At 23.8% G+C, this 24257-nt stretch overlaps 2 protein-coding genes across 5 annotated transcripts in view; both read right to left on the bottom strand.

Moving 5' to 3' along the window:
• Positions 1-6205, bottom strand: part of LOC129618461 (protein tweety-2-like) — an 88613-nt gene extending 82408 nt beyond the window's left edge. For 2 of the 4 annotated variants that reach the window (XM_055533234.1, XM_055533237.1), the window contains exons 1-2: positions 5933-6205; positions 1106-1467 (exon numbers count right to left, since the gene is read on the bottom strand). In XM_055533234.1, coding sequence (XP_055389209.1) covers positions 1106-1240 — 135 coding nt within the window. In that variant the 5' untranslated portion in view covers positions 1241-1467; positions 5933-6205. Of the gene's footprint in view, positions 1-1105; positions 1468-1773; positions 1882-5932 lie in introns of all 4 variants that reach the window. The other 2 variants (XM_055533235.1, XM_055533236.1) reach the window with 2 other exon arrangements.
• A 2309-nt stretch (positions 6206-8514) lies between these two features.
• Positions 8515-10569, bottom strand: LOC129616839 (endoribonuclease CG2145-like; the record flags this gene model as incomplete). The annotated part of the gene is made up of 4 exons (XM_055532386.1): positions 8515-8869; positions 8939-9368; positions 9449-10214; positions 10278-10569. Coding segments are annotated over 4 exons (1722 nt in total), but the record flags the coding sequence as incomplete, so codon positions are not given.
• Positions 10570-24257: the final 13688 nt, after the last annotated feature.

Genomic DNA, 24257 nt, shown 5'->3' with positions numbered 1-24257 from the left:
TAAGAATATTTTTTTTAATTAAGGGATGCACATGTTATACTTCATGTTTGATTTCAATAGATAATATTGGTTTTTAACTTGTGAGTCAGATTATTGCATAGCCATCAGAATTTATATTGTCATTTTCAATTTGAATTAAAATTTTTGTTATTCGTTTATAGTTCGCATAAAATTATATAGATATGGCGAAGCAATAATATGTTAAGAACAAAAAATTTCAAAGGGTTAAGAACTCATTTTCATTGTAATACGTATAAGACCGATTTTTAAATTAATTATTTTATTACAACGTTTAAAATAATAATTTTTAATGCATTGGAATTTTTATAAAAAATTGTTATAAAATTATATAAAATTTAAATCGCAATTCTTCCTGATTTAAATAATAACTAATGAATAATTGAACCATTTAATCACAAATTAATTGCTCAAAAATAATTTAGACAAGAAATACATCCCCAAATAGTTGTACAAAAATACTTAGTAAATATACTAATGCTAAAATATATTCAGTTTCTCAAAAAATATTAAAAAATATTTGAGTTTCTAAAATCCAAATTTTAAAAATTGAAATTTCAAAGAACATCCTTCCCTCTATGCAATTATAATATTCTTTAACTAATTCCATAATATCAATATGATTAATTTATTTATTTTTAATAATTAAGTAACATATATAATTTGCTATTTATTAAGAGCAAAAAAAAAAATTATTCCCAAAAAGCAGAAAATTTGATGAAAGCGCATAGCGATTTATGAATTTCATTTATACAGAAGCAAATGTCATTTATACTCACTTCTGCTGCATTTGTCATTATGTAGCGTCTGTAAGCCTTTATTCATTAATATATTTAAAAAAAATTCCCCACTTTATATGGATGATTGCATTAACTGTCTTTCATAAGTATTTATTACATTCATATAGGTATACACAATTTGCATTAATAATAAATTTATTCGGTACATCCCTGCTTATAAATGTTATACAAAGTTATATCTCATTACATATAAAGCATTTATAACTATAATACTACACTAGTATATATTAGTGTATGTAATATGTAAATATATATATATAAAATTTTTTAATATTTTAATAACTTACCTCTAAATAAACATCACTGTCTGGATCGAATGTATCATTAACATGACGAAATGTTATATTAACATGTGGTATGGAATGTAATACCCTTGATAATATACTGGGTTGATCTAACTGCATCATCGTCGTTGATGACATTATTGATAAATTTTTTTTTTTCCTTTCTTTCTCTTGATTTTTTTTTTTTTTTATTATTTATTTTAATAAAATTTTTTTCTTATTTGTTTTATTGATTTTTTCTTCTTATTTTCTTCAAACTTTTATTAATTTTCTTTTATTTTTCTCTAGATTTTTATATTTTTTTTTTCTTATTATATCAAAAAAAAATTAAATAGTAAAATTAAGTATTGTGTTAAGAATATACACTATAAAAAAAGATGTACATATATACATTCATATATATTTTATGGTTAAACAGGGGTAGGTACACACAATAATTATAATTTATTAAATACAAGAGTAATAAGTAATATAAACTACACTATAAAATGTATAAAATACACTGAGAAAAAATAATACCAGAAAATTAACAAAAAAAAATTATTATTTTATTCACCAATTATTTATGATTTTTTTTTTATTTTTTTTTATTATTTATTATTATTTTTGTTTTACTTTTTATTTGTTATTTATATTATTAAAAAGGTATTTTATTTCTCTTATTTTTTTACCTTTTTAATTATTATTTTTTGTTTTGTTTTTTAGTGTATACACACGGTATCAGTATAAGATATACCTTACATACATGTATGCATACTTATATAATATTTTCTTGTTATCTACAAGATGAGAAATTTTTTTTTTTTTTGGTTTTTATTATTTTTTTAATGTGACATCAATTTTTGTTTTTATTTTTCGCTTCTTTTCTTATTTTTTTTTATATACATATATATAGAAATAAATATACGATATAACAGTATTACGTACATGTACGTAGAAAAAATGAATAACAGTAATGTATGTATTAAAAAAAAAAAGGTATACATATGGAGAAAACCTCTATATATCTATATATATATATATATACACAAATGTATACATATTTAACATCTAGGTATTAGGTATAGATATTTTTTTTTTGGCTTTTTTTATTTTGTGTTCGCATTTTACTTGAAATACATTGGTAAAAGTATAAAGGTTAGGTAAGTACCAAATTTATTTATACTTAAATCTGTTATACATGGTTGTGGATAAAAATATCTAAAAACTTATTTATATAATATGGTATATATTGTATATGCAGGTACATTAGGTAGACAATATACGAAAATATTGTATAGTAAATAAAATATAACTTCTATTGTACCTATATAAGTATCTTACCATATTGTATTGCATGAAGGTAGTATGAATATAACTATAATTAGCTTGTAACAATAAGCACTTCTTTTTTATAATATTTTAAAAGAAACAAACCAAAAAAAATAAATGAGTTATTAACATTAAATATAAAAATAACATAAAAATATATATACAAGTATACATAGTTATTCATTCATACATATGTATACAAATACCATATATATATATATACATATACTATTCTTTATAAAATAAGAATAAAACAAAAAAAAAAAATTTTTTTTTTTGCTTTTTTAAAAATAGTTAAATTAAATATTCCTATTTACCTTGAAAATTCTTTAAAAGAGAGTAGAATAAATAGCTTTATACAATATACTTTTAAGTATACATATAGATATATATTTATATACATTAGTATACATACATACATACATATCTACTTAAATAGTTAAACAAAAAACTTAATAATATATTTATTATTAATATATTTAATAATTAATTATTTATATATAACATAAAAAATTTTTGTATTATTAAATATGCAAAAAATATCTTAATTTTAAATAAGTCACTTAATTATATATATCAAGTATGGGTATATATATGCGTAAGTATAAGATATTTGGATATTTTAAATATTTTCCCTGTTACTTATATGTATACATAGTAAGATATTAAGTTTAAGAAAAAAATTTTATATATTTTATTATAGAATATTTAATAATAGCAATGAAATTATATTTATTCAAATAGGTACAAAAGATATTTGTTTGACATTTTTTAAAACCATTAACCATATTAACTATTTTGAATTTTGACAGCGAATTGACATTTTATTTATTTTGCCACTAAGTAAGTAACTATATGCATATATACATATTTATTCTGTTTTACTAAAATGAATTAAGTTATGCACAAAATTAAATTAAGATTTAAATATTCCAATAAAAAATTATTGGAATATTTTGTGAAATTTTAATGTATGTACTTTTAAATCGTTAGGGTTAGGTAAGCAGTACCAGGTACGTGGATTTGTTTTATCGTACTTAGTATGATACTATCTTGAATACTTATTTAAATAATAAGAAACATGAATAATAATTAAATGCTTAATTTTTAATTACTGGAAAAATTAATTTTTCAAATATTGGTAAGTCTTTTACAATTAATTGTAATAATTGAATATTAAATGGATTGATTATTGGAGTTTTAATAACTTACTTGAGTATTAAAATTTTATTTTAATGAAGAATTTTTGAATTAATCATTATTGTGAACTAGATATTAGCACATACAAACATATTTAATCAAATTCTTAACAAAAAATTTTCAATTTCTTTTTAGATATTATGCGGAGTCCGATAATACCAGAACATTTATTACTACAAAAAGAACACATCCTAAAATATCATTGGATATGGTTAGTATCGTAAATGAACTTCTCAAATTTTCTAAAGTGCTTTGATCTATCTACATGTTCTTTAACATTTTGGGTAGGTAGGTACATAAATGCATACCTAATTACTTATTTTACAATACAATACTATACATATTTTCAGTGTGACTTAGTTATGTATGTAATTAGGCAAAATCCACCTTTCGGTATTAAATATACCAATTCTTCTTAAATTGATCAGTTTTATCGTGAAAAATCTCGAAACTGACGTATATACTTGCTTATAAGTTAACTGAAAATCTGGAAAATATTACAATATCATTTTTAATATGAAAATAATTGTAAGTTATTTTAGTCAAATTACAAGCCCCGTTTTTTTCTCTTTTTATTTTTAATTTTCTAAACAAAAATGCGGAAAAAATTACCGGTTACAATTTACTTATAAGAGAAATTTTTAATATTTATGATTTGTTAGATTAAAAATAACCTTTTTTTTTAAAATTACAATTTGTTATACAATTAAAAATTTTTTTTATATACGTACATATACGTACATAAATAGTTGTAAAAAAAAATTTCATCTGTTATGGTCTATTTATTTTAAAGTCATTTTCAAATTTTCTAACTATGCTTTATACCATTTTCTTAAACATAAAAAATTAATAGGTACACCTTTGTACTAAAGTTACTTTTGATAATAATTTACAAAGCCAAACTTTTTTTTTGGTTGTCAAATAAAGTTGAAAGAATAATCGGAAAGAAAAGAAATTCAAAATAAATCATGGGAGCATAACATAAAAAGATTTTCATTTAATTTACTTATTATCTAAGATTTATTTAAAATAAGTGAATTGTTCTATCATTTAAGCTCAAAGTATGCGTGTTTGTTCATAAAAATGGGGATTTTAACATTTTGATTTGTGGAAAAATGGGAATTTTTATTTCTTTCTGCGGAGTTATCTAGGTATATTTACCTAACTTATATTCTATAGCTATACACAAGCATATTATATGTAATAATTTATTTTAGTTATAGATATCACAGTACTGAAATTTGAAAACTCCTAAATTAAATTACTCGTTATGGTTTTGAAAACTCTTCTGTCAGAGATTTTAATTAGGTACATAAATATGTGCTGTAAACTGCTGGTAATATAAAATTTTATTAAAAAATCTTCTAAAAAACAAATTCAATCAACTGACTCGGTTTTAAAACCTGGTCTTAATTTTAAACAATAAGTAGGTATCTACCCATTAATAAAATTTTATTAAATTGAATTAAAATTTTATTTAATACCATTGGATTATTTAATAATATTGTCAGAATAAAAATAATATATAGATTTTTTAACCAAATTCATCTTGTATAACCAATTTTATTTAAAAACCAGTTAAGCCAAAATAAGAATTGTAATCGGAATTATTATTAATTACGAAAATATGAACATCGGTATAATGCCGCCTCGATAAAATTTAAAATTAAGTAATGCCGCTAATTTAAATTTATAATTTTGACAAATTTCCTAACTAGCTCACTTTATTTTTCACATTTGTTTTTTTCAGATTTCATAAATTTTACAATATTCAACTTACATACAATTTGGTATATGTACTTATACTAAAATTTACCTATGTTAAATATATATATATATATATATATATATTACATAGTAAATATAAGTATGAATATATTATTTCACATTTATGTATACTTAATCCAAGTATTGAAAATTTTTTTATATTATAGGTAAATATACTTATGTATGTATGTACAATTATGATATGGTAATGGATAAATTTCTTAATAAGTAGGTACTAGTTACATCAATATAATTACAACTGAACTTATAGGTTATATTCAGATTTAGATCTGAAGAAATTTAGATTTTAAATATAAAATAAATGTATAAACAGAACGAACAGAAGAGGACAAAGTATTTAAAGTAAGGTAGCTACCTACCAACCTACCTACCTACTTATATTTTCTACTCTTATAAATTTAAATTTTAAATTATTCTATTAAATTTCCAAAATTTCAAGGTACAAATAGAAATATTTAAGTTTTAAAACTTAAAATTATAGAAAATTTAAAGAAAAATTAGAAAATTATTGTTTTTTTGTATTTTTTCTACCAATTTTATTATGTTGTTAAAAAATGTGTGTATATAATCCAGCCAGACACAGTATAGGCAGCTAATATCATGGTTGTACACTGGGCTAGCTGCGAAATTTTTCGTCCACCACGTTCATGTTATCAGACATTTTTTCTTTCTTGTTTTTCTTTTTGATTTTTTAATTGAATTTTTTTTTTTTTTCTAAAAAAACTTTGATAATTTTTTGTCGAATTTTCGATAAAATTTATTTATTTTAAAAATAATTTAAATGGAGTTCTTTGTTTTATCAATTTTTTTTTTTTTTTTTGTATAATAATTATTCTTTGGCTATGATTTTTTCCAATAAAATTACAAAAAAAAAAATTTTTTTTTTCTTATTCACTTCTTTTCTTAAACAAAATATTTTTTTTCTTTTTTTATACAATCTCACACACCCACACTAACACAATATTTCTTATCTGCTTATTTCTAAAATAAAATTTTTTTTTTCTTCTTCTTCGAGCGTGTAGTTTTTGTTGGTATTTCTGTGCTAGTTATATAAATGTGTGCGAGTGTATGTATGGTTAAGAATACAGAAAAAAAAAAAGAAAAATGAAATATGCACTTTTTTTTCCTATTTTTTTTTTCTCTTGTACAGAAAAAAAAATTTTTTTTCTTCTTTAATTTTAGAAAAAGTAAAAGGATAATTCACTAAATAAATTTTAATTATTTTTAATATAAAAAATGTATTTTTTTTAAATAATTAATTAATTCGTTAATAATTTCATAATTTTTATTAGTTGAAAGAAAAAAAAGTTTTCTTATTCTTTTCTTTTTTTTAGTAAAAAGTTAATTTTTGTGCAATTTAGACGACGCACCCAATCACTTTTTTCTTATTTTTTTAACTCTACAGCGTACAAATTCTCTCGATAAACTGAAAAAGCTGAGCAGAGCAACCATTTGATTAACCAAAAAAAAAAAAAACAGAAAACAAAAAAATTGAAGGAAAAAAAGAGAGCGATAAATTATTCTTATTGTTTTGTTTGAAAACAAAATAAGAAAATGACAAAAAAAACCAGAGATTACGGTACATATTCAGCTCAAATGTCAAAAAAAAAATAATATTAAAAATGCTGTCATTATTGTAAATATTGAAAAATGTTGCCATTGATAAAATTGTTATTTTGCTTTTAGAAATTTCATATTGTGAATGAATATAATAACAAAAATGTATAAATTTATTTATTACAGACCTTTAAGCTCTTTATGTTATAAAACTTCGAAAAATTTTAAAAGGAGAACAATGTCACGTCAATTGTCACAAAGAGAAAAAAAAATTCCTATTAAAACAAAAAAAAAAATAAAGCAGACATAAGAAGTGAAGTCTAAAATGTCAAAATATTTATCAAAGATAAACAAATATTTTTTAGTTGTACAAAAAAGCAAAAATTTCAATTTTATATTAAAAATTTGTCAAATTTAGAAATTTTAGAAATTGAAAAGTTTTCAGACAAAATATAAGATTAAATCTATGATAAAATTTGATAACACTGTTAACATTTTTGATTTTATGTCAAAATTTAAAGTTTTTCTATGAAAATTTTAACCATAACAAAAGTGAACTGATCAGAAAACTTTCACAAAAAAATTAATTGTCACCATTTTACTTTTTAAAAATTTGACAGTAAGAAATTAATTTAAATCTGACGTAAGGTCTGAACAACAGTGAATAATTTCAGTTTGATATGTGAACAGTTATCAGGCTTTATTAACAATTTAATCTCAGATTTTGTCAATAATTAAAAATATATTAAAATGTTAAAAAGGTTGTAAGATTGGAAATTACAAATTGGAAGTTAGATGCTGAAATGAAAATTATTTTATGCTTCCAAATTATATTTGGAAGCATAATCATATTTGATATTTCTGTAAATAGTTTAGCAAAAGCAACAACCAATTTGTCCAAATAGTAAAGAATTAATATCAAATTATCCACATAAAGATTTACAATATTGCCAACATTTAAAAATTATAAAATAATATTTTAATATCGTAAACAATATCGTAAATATTTTTTGTATTAAAAACTAATATAAATTATCGTTAAACAATTTAGTACTACATTGCACATTTTGTTCATTTATTATCTTTGTTGGGTCGGTATAAAATTGAAACAAAAACATTGTAAAAATATGAATGTGTAAAATGAAACAGACTTGAACTATTTGAAAATGGTTTCAATATTTGGTAATAAAAACTAAATGATAACTAGATAGACATTTAAAATAATTATAAATTTCATGTTGATTTCAAAAAAATTTGCAGATATCGCTGTGTTATTTCTACTCGTTCTACATTTTTCATTAAGAAATTTTGCTAATTAATAATTAAGAAAATTCGATATTTTAAATTAATTTTGTTTCTGATAATTTTAAAATTGTTAATCTTCAAGAATGTGTAAAAAATAATGAATATTTCCTATATGTCGCAGAGTTCTATTCACTCGCAGAAGGAAAAATTATGAACATCAACAAATTATGCAGGTAACCATAAATGTTGAAGAGTGTTAATGTGATGATGAATTTAATTTTAGGGAGTTTTCTAAATATTCCATTAATTAATGCATATTACATAATTTGTAACATATGTACATACATACTTAGATCTTATTTATTAAATTTTTTTATACAAAATTTGAGTATTGTATCTATTCGGTTTCTTTTTTTTTATAAATTAAAAATTTTAAATTTCAGGATATGCGCTACCAATTAATTGTTTTCCTCTATATTTCCATGTATGTGTTACTATATTAATTTTTTGTTGATTTAATGATATTGGACAATCTTGATCGGCTCTTACAGCAAAACATACTGTATAAATTGCCATTTCCAATTCAGGTGAAGTTCCAATGAATAATGTATTTGCATACTTTTCTAATCCATTGTAATTAAATCGATATTTCAATATAGTTCCTTTCTAAAACGTAAAATGATATAAAATTAAAAATTTATATTCAAAAATTTAGAAAAGTTGTTTACAACTTACAGTCCCTAAATCTACTTTTCTAATATAACCCTTATAATCAGCATTTCCTGATTTCTCCTCTTCATAATAGTAGACCCAATTATGCATTCCTATTACTGTGCCATTTTTAATTTCATTTAAGAAAACGTGTTCAAATGCACTACTTCCAATACGACCACCGCCTCTAGAGTATAATGTGAACCATAACGTTTTGACATATTCTCGATGAGTTTTAGGATCTGGTGTTACAATTCCTTTGGTTTGTAGAAATTGCATAGCTGCCCTCATTACACTTGTAGCCATTATAGCATCTACAAAATCATTCTCTTCTTTATGTTCTATTGGTGTGACATATTCATTTATGGATGTATCTACTTCATAGTTATTGTAAAGAAGTCGCATTTTCGCAATTGTCGGACTTTGTAAAGCTTGATCTTTAACATCTAGTAAACTAAAATTAATTGTTTACGTTAATTAAGTAAAAATTTAATAAATTTAGCTTGTTTTCTTTCTCTAAAAAGTAAATTTTACCTTTCAGGTGCTTCATCAGTCCGATCTGTAGATTTTGTTTTTCCTTGAAGATTTATTGTTACGAATTCATTTTGATTGTTAACATCTTTGCTCAGTAAATTTTCTGTTAAAGTTGAAAGTTCATCATCTTTTGCCAATTGATTTTTATTACTAGATTTTGTAGGTGCTCCGGGAGAATGTGGCACAAAACTCACACCACCTCCAGAACTTCCAGACGGAGAAGCTGTCGGTTTTTGATTACCGCCTCTAGATGGTCCAAGTGGTGGAAAATCTTTTTCATTCAAAATATTTGGTGCTCCTGATCTTGGAGGAACAGCAGGTGGACTTTGTGATCCTGGCCTTGGAGGAACAGCAGGTGGACCTTGTGATGGAGTACCAATAGGGAATTTTGGTGTGCTTGGTATATTGGGATTAACATAATCACGTCTATTTGATGGTGCTGTAGGGAATGTAGGTACATTTCCTTGAGAAGCTTGCGGACTTGTAGGTTTTGGTGGAATAGAAGGCCTTATTGGCGCAACATAATCTCTTCTATTATCTGGTTTTACAGTTGTAGTACTTGTAATTGTAGAAGCCTGTTGTGGATTTTGTGGCATACCAGGAGAAGGTGGACGAGGTGGTGCTACATAATCTCTTCGATTATCCGGTTTTGAAGTGGTGGTTGTTGTTGAACTACTAATTTGATTTATTCCACTAGGTCCACCAATATTTGTAGGCAAATTGGGATTCACACGAGGTTTGACTGTTGTTGTAGTGGTTGTTGAAGCTAAAATTCAAAACAAGAATTTAGTGTATTTGCAAAAATATTATAAAAAATTAGGCAACTTACTTGAACTTGCAGTGGGAGCAACAAAATCACGATTTTGACTAGGTTTTTGTGCTGGAGTTGTTGATGTACTGATTGGTTTTGCTGTAGTTGAACTTGTTAAAACAGCTTTTTCTGTTGGCGGTTCAACAGTAGTTGTTGTTTTTCCTCCACCAAAAAGTTTTTTTATTCCACTAAAAAATCCTGATTTTTTTGTTGTAGTTTCATGTGGTTTTTCAGTTGGAGATACTTTTCCAGATAAAACATCTGGACCATATGATAAACTTTCAAAGTCAGAGCAATGAACAGCTGAAAATATAAATTAAATTTAATGTGTTGTAAATGATATTATCAGGGGATTGCTACATATAGAGTGATATATAGGCTGTTGTAGATGGGAGTGCTATTTAACTGGAACATTGCGAGTTTTATATACCCTTTAATGGAACGCAATTACTATTGAAACCGTAAAAATACAAAAAAAAAAATTATGTAAAAATTTCTCAAAACATCAATTGTTTATGCGGAAGCTACACCTTTAAATTTTCACATACTTAAAAATATTCATTTACAAACGTTTTATAAATAGACTATGTACAAAAATGTGCTCAATTAAGCAATTTAAAAGTCTCTACAATGATCTCAATTAAGGAGAATTTTAAAAAAAACATGTTGTAACAACAAAATTTTACAAAATTTTTCACTGCCTTTAATCTATACTTATGGGAATCAAACATGACTATATAAAAAAGCGAAATTTTTAATTCATAATTTAAATCACTTTGTGAACTTGCTTCTGTTTAAAGCCTTGTTATAAGCAGACATCATCACTATATATTTTCGCATTGGAAAAAAGCGAGTAAACTTGAAATTATTTCGTTGATAACATCGTTGATCTTGTTCTAATAATTCAGAAAAATAAACATCGCAAATTAAAATTTTACTTGGCGTCATTATTATGAAAGAAAAATTATGTGATAAATTTAATTTTAATTTCTCTAATTGAGTTTAATTAAATTATTTTTTATTTTTTTTTGGAAAAGTTTATTTCGGTTTATGGCTTACATAGATTGTGCTCCATAATACTTCCGAATATGTAATAGCTCTGTTTAATTTATGATTATATTCAGCAGTGCCTGCTTTCTAATTTCATGATAATAATGGTTAGGAGTAGATTGCAAATAGAACGCTCTGATATACGGGAATTCAGTTATTCGGGACCAAAAAACCACCTATTACAACTCCCAACTATTATTCTTTTATTAAACTTAGTGTGTCTTTAAAATAAAGAACGCGCACCTACAAATTATACAAGTTCTACTCTGTTAAGGATTAAAATGCAAATATAATTATAGGTTCCAGGGTTGTAGTCAAAGACATGATTACATTTTATTAAAACGTAATTTTTATTTATGAATAATATTGTTATATTTTTTATTTTGCAATTATTTTTGATATTACGATTAATATTCTTAATTATTGTGAATTTCGTGTTAACTCGTTATCACGGTTAACAGTAATGAAATATAGTGCGGCAACTTGAACAACCTAGTAGAAAAACTTTTTTTTTTCTCAAAAATCTTAAATCAATAATTTTAACAATAAAAAATAAACGAGATTCAAGTGAAATCTTGAGATCGAATTATGACTGTAATTTCATTTTGTCAAACCCATAACCTTAAAATTGCGTTAGAAATAACAGGCATAGAGTGATCATAAACTGATCAATTCATTCTATAAGAAATTTGTTATTTTTCCAACAAAATACAGCCAACAAATTCTTGTTTTATTGCTAATCTTTTCCGATTTTGTTATCACTTCCATTATCCAAGTTTATTGAAAATTTCTCAAAGGTAGATTATTAATAAATGTAAGTACAACTTATACTTGTTTTTTTAACTTACTTGTTTCTAAAGAAATTGTTATTATAAAACAGACTAACACAATAAAATAATTTATTTTCATATTGTTTGTATTTATTGAAAAACACTTAAGGCGAAATAAGTATTAAAGGTTGTCGTTTTTTGTTTTCATTCAATGAATCTTGTAAATTCTGAAATCAATTTATTTTTATAAAGATTTTATTAATTTTTCTCAATAATATTATTATTATCACACAATTAAATTAAAAAAGCAAAAATGATGTCAAAAATTAACTAGACGATAACCTTTTAATTTTATGCAAGGTTCAAAAAATAAATTAATAAAAAAAAAAAATACGAAAAATAAAAATTTCCAAACTTTCTGATTTTAATATTAAGCGTAGTAATGACGACACTACATCTTAACCGTATTAATTTTAAATCACAACTGAGAAATTATTGTTATGTTTGAGAGTTTAAATTCCAGCTTTATAAAATCGGATTAAAAATAAAAACATAAATTTGAGTGAGAGCGAATTAAAAATCTCTTTATAAGTAACAGGTATGGTAAAATTATTTGATAATGCTTTATGTTTTTCTCTTATTACATAGGTTTATTTTCGGTATGGCATGGTGAACTTCAATTCAACTTAAATATTGAGTATTATAAAAATAATTTAAGTCAGTTGAAGCGTTTAATTTAATAATAAAAATTTTAAAATTTTGAATTTTTGTTATTTATTTGGTGGTTTCTCTAACAAAATTTCATAATTAAATACTTTATTGCATTTTGTAAATATGTTCTTCAAGTAAACGAATAAGATTTGTAACATTTCTATATCTAATGTCAATTCTAACAATAATTAAGTAAGTAGTTAAGATTATTGCTAACATTTTTACTTGAGAAATACCATTAAATCTCTACGTTTAATGTTTAAAGGCTGAATTCTGCTCTTACGCTATATTTCCGAACTGTCCCAATATGCTCGTTTTTCTATACTTTTCCTGTCTATAAAGCTTAAACAATAATCAATAGTTTTTAGTTGATACCGTAAAATGTATGCTGTAGTGCTAGAAACTTTAAAATATTTCATTATGACTCGACCTTCTTTTAAGAAAGTGACATTATTCGAATTACGTTGGAATCTGCGAAATTTTTTACAATTTAATTTTTTCCTTCTTTACTCTACAAATACAATTTGTTTTAAAATATTAAATTAGGAAATAATTTGACCATGTCTGCTCTTGAAATTTTACCTAAAATTTAACAATACTATATGTATTTTATATAATATATGTATATAGTATGCCGTTTGTTGCATTGTGAAATAAGAGACAAATTATATCTATTCTTAAATAGAAATATTTTGATAAGAGAGTGTTACAGATATACATATCTCACATGTCTGTTTCTGACGTATTTGATAAATATTTAGAGAGATAAAATTCAAAATTTCTCTTTTCTTGGTTATGTTATTTTCTTATTACTCACACCTTATTCGAATAATTTTAATTGTTTAACATTACCTGCTGTGATTTTTTTAAGGTTTGCTTTATGCCATGGGAAGTGTGTATTGTTTGTGAAATAAATTAAAGTTGCAAAAATAAAATTGAACATTTGTTTATATTTGCATGTTTTTTTAAGGCAGTTTTTGTATTGAAAATGATCTTAATTTCACCTTGAAATTGAAATAATAATATTTTTAACAGAAATACAAATGTACGTAATGTCTGTTAGAAAATGTTAATATAAATTATATTTTTCATCACATGTAGTTTCATTGCCGGTTTTTAAGTGAAATTGAATAAGACAGTAGCTGTGATGGCAAAAATGCAAAAAAATTGAAAAACTTCCTTTGCAATCCGATAATTTTTGCAATTACGAGAATGAAATCCGAAAAAAAATTTATTTGCTCATTGCAGTTTCGAATCGAATTAATCTGGTTAATTTGAATCTGAAAGTGTTTATGGAGATGATTTATGGAGATTTAAACCCGTTAATGAACAATAGATAAGGAATATACCTAGTTTGTGGTAACAAAAGAATTCTTGTTACTTCTCAATATATTTAATACAGTTTTCTTCCTTCGTTTCAGGTACACTTAAAAATATTATGCTTAATATTTTCAATGAATTGGTTCTGTCGGGAAGTACATATTTTATAAAAAAATGCTCTATTTTCTTTTACAAAATAATTTTTCTAATTTATTTCTTTAAAATTTTAGAAAATCATCAAATTCATCCGGATTTTAGAAACAAGATTTCCTATAGCTTGTTTGCTGATATTAGTATACGAGACAATTGTCTAATACTAAGTGGCTAAAAACATTGAGTGACAATTACTCTTCTTGATCGTGTAATTATTTCGGAATTTTAAAGGAATTAGTAAACAAATAACGCAATATGAGTTCTACCCCTATTTTGGGTTAGAAGAAAGTAAATGAGAAAACAAGATTATTTTTTTTCACAGATTCACATTAGAACTTTTATTTATTTTTATTTATTTTTGTATTTATTTAATTTTTTAAATTTTATTTTATATTTTTAATTTCTTTTTTTTGTTTTTATAATATACATATTTATGTATATATAAAAGTATATTTATACATTTATAATTTTGCATTTTGTTTCCTTCTCACAAATGATGAATTTTAAGATTTATTTTTTTTGTTCCATTTTTTATATTTTAATTTTTTATTTAATTTCTCTCGGTAATCATAAGATTTGAAATGTATTTTTTTTGACAATTAAATTTAAATTCTTTTTCATTTATAGTTTTTTTTTATAATTACTAGATTTTTGTTCCTAAACACATACGATTAGTTTTTTTAATATAATTTTTATATTTAATATAATTTAAAATTTTATTTTTTTTTTCTTATTTTTCTTTTATTTATCTATATTATATTTATTTTACATGTAAGTAATTTGATTTTAATTACAATATATAGAATATTTGTATTTATTTTTATTTACACTTATAAAATTAATAGAATTTAATTTATTTTTTTTTATTCAATTTTAATTATATAAATAAAATTTTTTTTTTAGTAAATATTTTGGTTTTTTTTTCTTTACTAATTTCAGTTACTATATAATCTAAAAATTTTAATATTACACATATTGTAAATATTTTTCATTAATATGCACACATTTTAGTATTATTTTTTCATTATTTATATGAATATGTTACGGTAAAAGTATAAATTTTGATACTTTGATTTCAAAATTGCAGTATTACTATATTATTGTAAAATTCAGCAATTACTCTTTATAAGCTGAATTGTGTATTAATACTGCATTAGTACAATTTCAAAGTTAGGGTACTGTTACTACTAGCATTATTAGTATATTAGCCATTTGAACAAACGTTTCATTAAAATTTCAAGAATTTTAAATTTAAAATTAATTCAGCTATTATTCAGTAATTAACAGCATTTGAAGTAAGAATGCTTTTTTGTCCAATTTGCTTATTAGCCAGATATTATGATTACACACGATATTACACGATTTTTATTTTGAAAAAATGTTTTAATTCAATTATTTTTTTCTGACAAATCTTGAGTAGCCGTTTTCCTTTGTTTTGAATATTAATTGGAAGGAAAATTATGAATTTAAAATATCAAGGATTACAGAAATTGTGATAAATATTTTGATTTACAAAATCATGATATTTTCTTCAAAATTTTAATTTTTTTTTTTCATATAGACAGGCTGTTTTTGAAATCATCACTGCATTTCGTATTGCGAATACTCAGTTTAAATAATTTTTAATTATTTAATGTTATTACAAAACTGTTTCACTATACTCATGTAACTTTTATTAAATTTTTAAGAAAATTCTTAGAAATATATAACAGATTGCAATAATATAACCTATTCTACAATTCAGCAACTATAATTCATAAGCTGAATTGTGTATTAATACCGTAATAAAAAATATTTTATACATTTACCGTAATATATACATATATAATATGTAAATATATATAAATATATTTTATACATAAATTATTTTTGTTTTTTCTTTTCTTTTTTTAATTTTATAATATTTACATGCATATACACATAACGTATGTATGTTGTGTATATAATAAAGTATAATATAATGTAAATGTTCATTTTGTATCAGCATTTAATTCCAGTTCATTTTTTTTTCTTTATTTTTTAATAATAATTTATTTGTTTTTTTTTTTGTTTAATAGTTAATTTTAAATACATTTATTTTTACATAATTTCTAAAATCTATAATATTATTACTAAAATATTTTTAATTTATAATTGTTTTTTTTTATTTTCAATTCTATATTTCAATAGTGAAGTTTAAGTATTTATTATTTTTCTTATTTTGGTTTTTTTTTTAGTATAATATTTGTACAAGTGTTTAATTTATAATATTTTTAAAAATTTTTATGGTAAAATAAAATTATTGCATACCAAAATTTGAAGAAGTATTTTATTGCTATAAAATTCAGCATACAATTGCTTATTGCTGATATGAGCAATAAGAGCGAATCAGAGATTTTAAAATTACATTTATAATGTATTTCTACATGATTCAGCAATTACAATTCATAAGCTGAATTGTCATGTTACACCGTTTTAAGGCAATTTTGAAATCAAGGACATAATATAAGCTTAGGTTGAATATTTAAATTCAATTTGTTTTCAGTATAATATTGTGAACGGTTTGATTAAACTATTTACATAAATTTTAAGATTTTATAATGATAAAAGCATTTTAAATTGTTAACCTTTAAAATACAATTTATATTAATATTATTTTGAATGGAAATAGAACGCTACATTACTTTTTTAAAGTATATAATTAAATTTATAAATTTTACAAGTTAGTATTGTTTCAAGTCCAATTATATAACTCATATTTCAAAAAATATTCTAATTACAATTTGAATTATTTCAAATAGAAATTTGAATTGCTAGCCGTGTACCGACAAAAGCCCCGACATTAAAATTGTAATAATATAGTATTAATACACAATTCAGCAATTATAATTAATAAGCTGAATTATATATTAATGTCATATAATAGCAATTTTATAAGTCAGGAAACTTTTATACGTTATCCCTGTTTCCTTTATTAAAAAGAATTAAATTATAATATTGTTTTCGGAATTTGATTGCAGTAAATTTTTGTTCAAACAATTTGGATTTTTCAATAATTTTATTCTACTATAAAATTTTTTAAAAAAAATTTTATTTTTAGTTGAAGTTTTTTTTTTTTTTTTATTTTGATTGCATTTACTATTTTATATAATACATATAATGTATGTATGTATGTCTCAATTATATTCTTATTTGTTTATAACATTAAATTGACAAAAAAATATTTATTGATCCTTTTGTTTTTTTTTTTGTTTTTGTTTTTGTATATTGTAATAATATTTTGTAATCCTTAAACGTATATGTATGTATGTATATAAAGAATTTTATTATTTTAAATAAGAAAATATTTTTAATTTTTATTATTATTTTTTTTTTTTTTCTTTTTAGATTTCTGAAGAATGAGTATATTATTTAATTGAATTTTTAGTTTTCCAAATTCATTTTAAGGTCATTTGTATATTTTATTGAAAATTATGAAAATAGATGGATAAAGAGGAGATTTTTTTTATTTTATAAATAAAATTTTGTTGATTTTTTTTTAGAAAATAAAATTGATTTTAGCCCTAAGCCATTTTATTAATTGTATTTTTACATATAATGAAATTTCTTTTGAAAATTTTGGAATAAATTTTTACAATTTATTTTATTATTTTAGAAAAATATTTATTCTTACATAATTATTTCCTCCAGGTTTTTTTGAATTCTTCATGTATTTAACAAATTATTTACTGCATTAAATAAAAAGTTTAAGGAAATATTTGTAACGAAACCCAGACTATGTGCATAAAGTTCATAATTTTCTTCTCCATAAAATTGTAATTTTCCATGGAATCAGGATTGTAATTATATTTAGGGATATTGGTAATGAAAATCATCTCTTAATTTATTAAAATTAATCATTATAGATTAGATGGTTGGTGGGTGTGTCTCAATAGGGTAGGCGCCGACCGTCTATAGGCATAATTAATTATGTGCTATATTCCGGCGTCGCAACTATGTAGAGTCCACTAAGTGTCTAACATACCTCCACGTGGTACCAACCGGGCAACGATCCTGATGATCGGCTAAATGTTAGATGCGACACGGTCAACGTTGGGCCCAGCAAGCTGTCGTTGACCTTAAACAAAAATAGCTCACAGACCTAAAAAGCCTCGGATAAGGATTGATAACACGGCAACGACTATGGCAAGTACAAGGATTACGATTAAACATCAAAAACGAATTTCTAAAGATCTAAGATGTGCATGTTGGAACATACGCTCATGGGCCGGAAGAGAGCATGAAATACTGCTTGAAATGCAAAAGCATAAAATCGATATATGCGCTATCTCGGAGACAAAACGTAAGGGTAAGGGCGAATTAACTTACACCGATTACATCCTCAAATATAGCGGAATTGCAAAATCTAAAAGAGCCGTAGCAGGAGTAGGTATTTTAATTAACACAAAGCTCATACCAAACATAGAGGATACATATTATGTTGACGAGAGAATCATAAAAGTCGTGTTAGATATTGGTAAAGAAAAAATCCACTTTCTAAGTGTGTATGCACCAGATTCCAGTAGAAAAAAAGAGGAAACGGACAATTTCTACGAAAACCTGCAAAAAGAAATTGACAAAATCCCAACAGGTGAAAAAACATTTATTCTTGGGGATATGAATGCAAGAGTTGGAAATAATGTCGTAGATGGGGTTAAGCAAAGATTCAATGAAGATCAAACAAACGAAAATGGCATAAAACTTACACTTTTCTGTGCAAATAATGAATTAAGAATAAATAACACATATTTCAATCACAAAAAACAACACAAAATAACCTGGTCAAACACAAGAGGTTCCACATCTACAATAGACTATATAATAACAAACAGAGCAATTCATCCAAACATAATACTAGATGTACGTTCACTATCTTCAGCAAATGCCGGAACTGATCACAACTTGGTTCTCGCAAAAATAAGATTGTCTATAAAATTAAAAAAGAAAAGACAATCAATGCTTCGCGAAAAACTAAACATTGAAGCTTTAAATAACGAATCCGTAAAATATCTATACAAAAGCAGACTGGCAAACAAAATCAACACGAACATAATTAACATCGATGACAACGTAGAATCAAGTTGGGAAAAAATAAAGAATAACATAATAAACGCGGCCAATGAAGCTCTAGGCACAAGAACTGTAAACTCGAATGCTAAATTAAAAAACACACCATGGTACAATGCAGAAGTTAAGAGTTTGGCAAAGGAAAAACGTGTAGCCTTTATTAACTACGTCAGCAATCGTATACCTGAAAATTACCAACAATACAGGGAAACAAGAAATCGTGTGAATAGTAGCATTCGAAAAATAAAAGAAAGTTACTGGGCAGCATTCACTGCAGACATGGAAAGAGACTTATACGGCTCCCAGAAAAAGGTCTGGAAAATGCTCAGACGTCAGAAGCGAGAAGTAAATGAATACACACAAACACAAAGTATATCCACGCAAGATTGGGAAAAATATTTCCACAGTTTATATAATGACATGGAACAATATGTAGCTGAAACTATTTTTCCTAGAGGTACAGACACACCAATTAGTGTTGAAATCGTGACACAGGCAGTCAAAAATTTGAAAAATCGTAAGGCAGCCGGACACGATGGCATCTATAATGAGTTAATAAAATATGGTGGCGAATACCTATACGAACAATTGACTTTACTATTCCAAAACGTCATTAACCAAGGAATAGTACCGAACGACTGGAGGAAAAGTATCACTATACCCATTTTCAAAAAGGGGAACAAAAACGTATTGGAAAACTACAGGGGAATAACTTTACTCAGCGCAGTGATGAAATTATTTACGAAAATTCTCGAGAAACTTCTAACCGAAAGAATTTCATTGAGCGAAGAACAACAAGGCTTCCGTAAAAACAGGTCCACAATCGATGCGATATTTGTTGTACGTCAAATTGTTGAAAAATCTATAGAGTTTGAAAAACCAGCTTTCATGTGTTTCGTTGACTTAACAAAGGCATTCGACCGAGTTAAGCTAGGGGATATTGTGAAGATTTTGAACAACAAGAACATACCTCCAAACATCATTAAAATCATCGAGGAACTAAACATGAACACAACAACTCACGTGCTGGTAAACAACGAGCTATCGAACGAAATTCCAATATCGGCAGGAATTAGACAAGGGGATTCTTTGAGTCCATTTCTGTTTAATCTTGTAATGGATCAAATAATAGCGGAAGTAAAAAACGCAGGTCATGGTTTCAGAACAAACAAAGGTGAAATCAAAATATTATGTTACGCTGATGACGCTGTATTGATATCCGAAAACGAAGATGAGCTACAAAGATTATTACATCGGTTTTATTTATCTGCTAAAAAGTACAACATGGTGATCTCAACGGAAAAAACAAAATCACTCGTAGTATCGAAAGATCCCATCAGATGTAAATTAGCCATCAACGACATTATAATAGAACAAGTTATGTCCTTCAGATATCTTGGAGTGGAAATATCTTCAAACCAAAACCGTGAAGCAGACAACCGCGCACAAGTAAACAAGGCAGCAAGAGTGTCCGGATGTTTGAAAGATATTATATGGAAAAATAAGTACATGAACCCCACATCAAAAGTCAAAATTTACAAAACATGTGTAAGACCAATTATGACTTATGCAGCAGAAACAACATCAGAAACATGTAGAACCAAAACTAACAAACGCACTGCAGAAATGGCGATTCTACGTAATATTAATGGCTCTACATTGCGAGATCGTGTCCGCAGTTCTGATATAAGGAAATCTTTAGAAATCCAAGATGTGGTTAGATGGGTGAGAGAAAGAAGACGTGCTTGGAACGATCATATATCTAGAATGGATACCAGCAGGATCGTAAAAATATCCAAAGAAGGAATACCGGGCACCAACAGACCTCCAGGACGACCGCCCAAAAGGTGGATGGATAGCTGGACTTCTACCTCACAGGAGGCTAATTAGTTACAAACAGGCTGTCAAGCCTACACCAAGAGAAAGAAGAAGAAGAAGAAGATAGATTAGATTAGAATTGATTTTGTTCCCAATATTCTTAACTTTTTGAAAAAAAAAAAAAAAATTATTATGAATTATTTACTCTCAATTACAAATCCCCAATGTTCTTTAAATAGTATGTGGGTATTTACATATTGGTGTGGGTAAAAATACCCATATAGATGGGAATTTACCCACACCCATATTTATTGTATAATATTAAGGAATTTACTACACTTTAAACAATTAAATCAATTATATTTTATTTTTTGTTATTAAAAAATATTACAAATCAAAGGGACCCATAGTATATGATTGAAGATTGAAGATGTGTCTAATATTATTAAGGAAAAAAATAATAATAAAATATTTCATTATATTTAATTTGTGATGAACACTGAGTTAGATATAGACCAATAATTTTAATTTTAATTCAATTTTTATTTACTTATTTAATATTTTCTACTTTTATGTTAAATAAAAAAATAAACTGATGGTAGAGGTAAATGCAAATAGTAATTGTATTAAGGATATTTTAAGGATTTTTTGTTTGGTTTTTTTTTTTGATAAAAATTTTTATTTTCATTTGTTGAATATTAAGAATAAATTTTATAATAATATAAATTTTAATATATAGATGGTATGGTTGTATGTTTATGTATAAAGTATATTATGATTTTTAATATTATAAAAAAGTGCTAAGTATATTTATAGTTTCTTTATTTTAAAAATATCAAAGATGAAACCAGATAGGTAAAATATATTTTTTTGAAATTATACATATAACTACATATATATATATACATTTATATTATATTCCATTTTGTATTTTGATTTTATAAAAATATAATAATTTTTTTTTTTTAATTTTTTATTATATTAAAATTTTTGTAACAATGAATTCAGTACAGATGAGTGAAATTTTCAGTTCGAAGGAATAAAAGTTTTTTAGTATAATAGAGTTTGTTTTTTTTTTTTTTTTATAAAAAATAAATTTTTAAATTTAATTTGTGGGCATAAATAGAAAAATATTTGCATAAATAATATATTTTGTAATTTTATTTATTATACATAAGAAATAATATTTTACATTCAAAGTAAATTTTTACGGTATACAAATGATTTTCTAAACATATAAGGGACAAATAATCGCAATGACTTAAAAAATTCAACAATAACTGTATTGTTATACAATTCAACAACTCATACAGCTCATAAGCTCAATTATTGCAATTTCGAAGTCAGAGTAACTCAATATTAAATTAAAATTTATTCAGTATTTTTGAACAATTTAAGACAATGATTGTAGTTGAAAATTTTAAAAGTAAAAATAATTTAAAACGAACACCACAACTTTTATTCAAAAATTTTTTGCATGATAGTACAAGGTAAACATATTGCAATCATTTGAGAATAATACTGGAAGGTTTCTGATTTTATATAGTTTTATATAATTACAATATAATAGTAAATTATATTTACGATATAGTTACGATTATAATTATAATAATAATTTTAGTTTTTATTTTAATAAATATAAGAGACTATAATATTTGTGAATTATTAAAAATTAAATTTTTGTAAAATTATGTATTTTAATTATGTTGTTGTTAATTAAATCAATAACTCATACAGCTCATAAGATGAATGATCGCAATTTCGAAGCCAGAGCAACTCAATATTAAATTATAATTTATTTAGTATTTTTAATTTAATTTAATTTATTCAGTATTATCTAATTAAATTCACAATAGTTTTTGAATATGACTGATATTTGAAAATCTTACAGTGTCGCATTTTAAAGAATAAATATAAGAATCTAGAATATTTTTCCAAAATTTGAAGAATTATTTTAAATAACAAATTAATTTTATTTTGAATTGTTGCACAGTATTATTGCCTCATAGGATGGATATGTTACATTCTTCAAATCATTGCCATTTCTTTCAATTCAAAATTGAAAAAATTTTCTATTAAATGAAGAAAGAAGAATTATAAAGGATATGTATGTATATAAGTAGTTTAAGTCTTAATTTTTGTTCTATTATACAATATTTTTTTTAAATGCATGCAAATATTCTATATTTTAATTAATATTTTTATTTAAAATTTATTTTATTTATTATATTTTTATTTTAGGTAAAGCTGTGTAAAGCGTTTCTTTTTTTTTTGTCTTGTGAATTGAATTACAAGAATTTCAATATTAAATGGCTAGAAATGGAAAATAGTTTAATACTTATACATCAAGGGTCTAAATTACTAACGTATAATATGGTTTTCAGCAAAAAAAAAACTCACTATATCGTAAAAAAAAAATACATAGTAATATAATAAAAATTATATAATTTGAAAAGAAAAATTTTGAAATTTTAAAAATTTTTATATGAAAATTTTAAATATTGAAAATTAGTTTTACAAAATTGAAATTCTATTCGGAATTCTTGTGTTCTGTAACAAGCATTTATTTAAGTTATTTTTCAATATTTTCTGATCTATATAGATAATAAATATGTACAAAATTAAATTTATTGAGGGGTGTTATTAGCGAAAAACCGTGTATATTAACAAAATGGAAGAAAATTTTATTATTCTTGTATAATTTTGTAAATTTTATTTTTCAAATTCTGTTGTTTTCTAAATTATTTACAAAATTTTAAAAATGTTAAATAGGCGATTTTTCGTTAATAACTACCCAATTAATTAACAATTTCCATAATATTTCATTAGTAAAATATTTAATTAGGAAAAAAATAAAAATAAAAAATATTATTTTTATATTGAATTTTAATAAAATTAATGAAATTTTATAATTGTATATAAGTTAAGGTTATACACTAGAAGCAAAAAGTATGTATTTTTCAATATTAAAAATTGAAATAAATTTCAAATAACACCAGTTTAGATTTTCATAAATTTTTTTTTTTTGAAATTTAAACATTTTGTAAATTTAGTCTAAATTTATCGTAAATACAAATTAGTTCGAATTAAA

This window comes from Condylostylus longicornis, unplaced genomic scaffold, assembly GCF_029603195.1.
Source record: "Condylostylus longicornis isolate FDR11 unplaced genomic scaffold, ASM2960319v2 ptg000006l, whole genome shotgun sequence".
NCBI classification, from domain to species: Eukaryota; Metazoa; Arthropoda; class Insecta; order Diptera; family Dolichopodidae; genus Condylostylus; species Condylostylus longicornis.
This window is presented reverse-complemented; position numbering and strand designations above follow the sequence as displayed.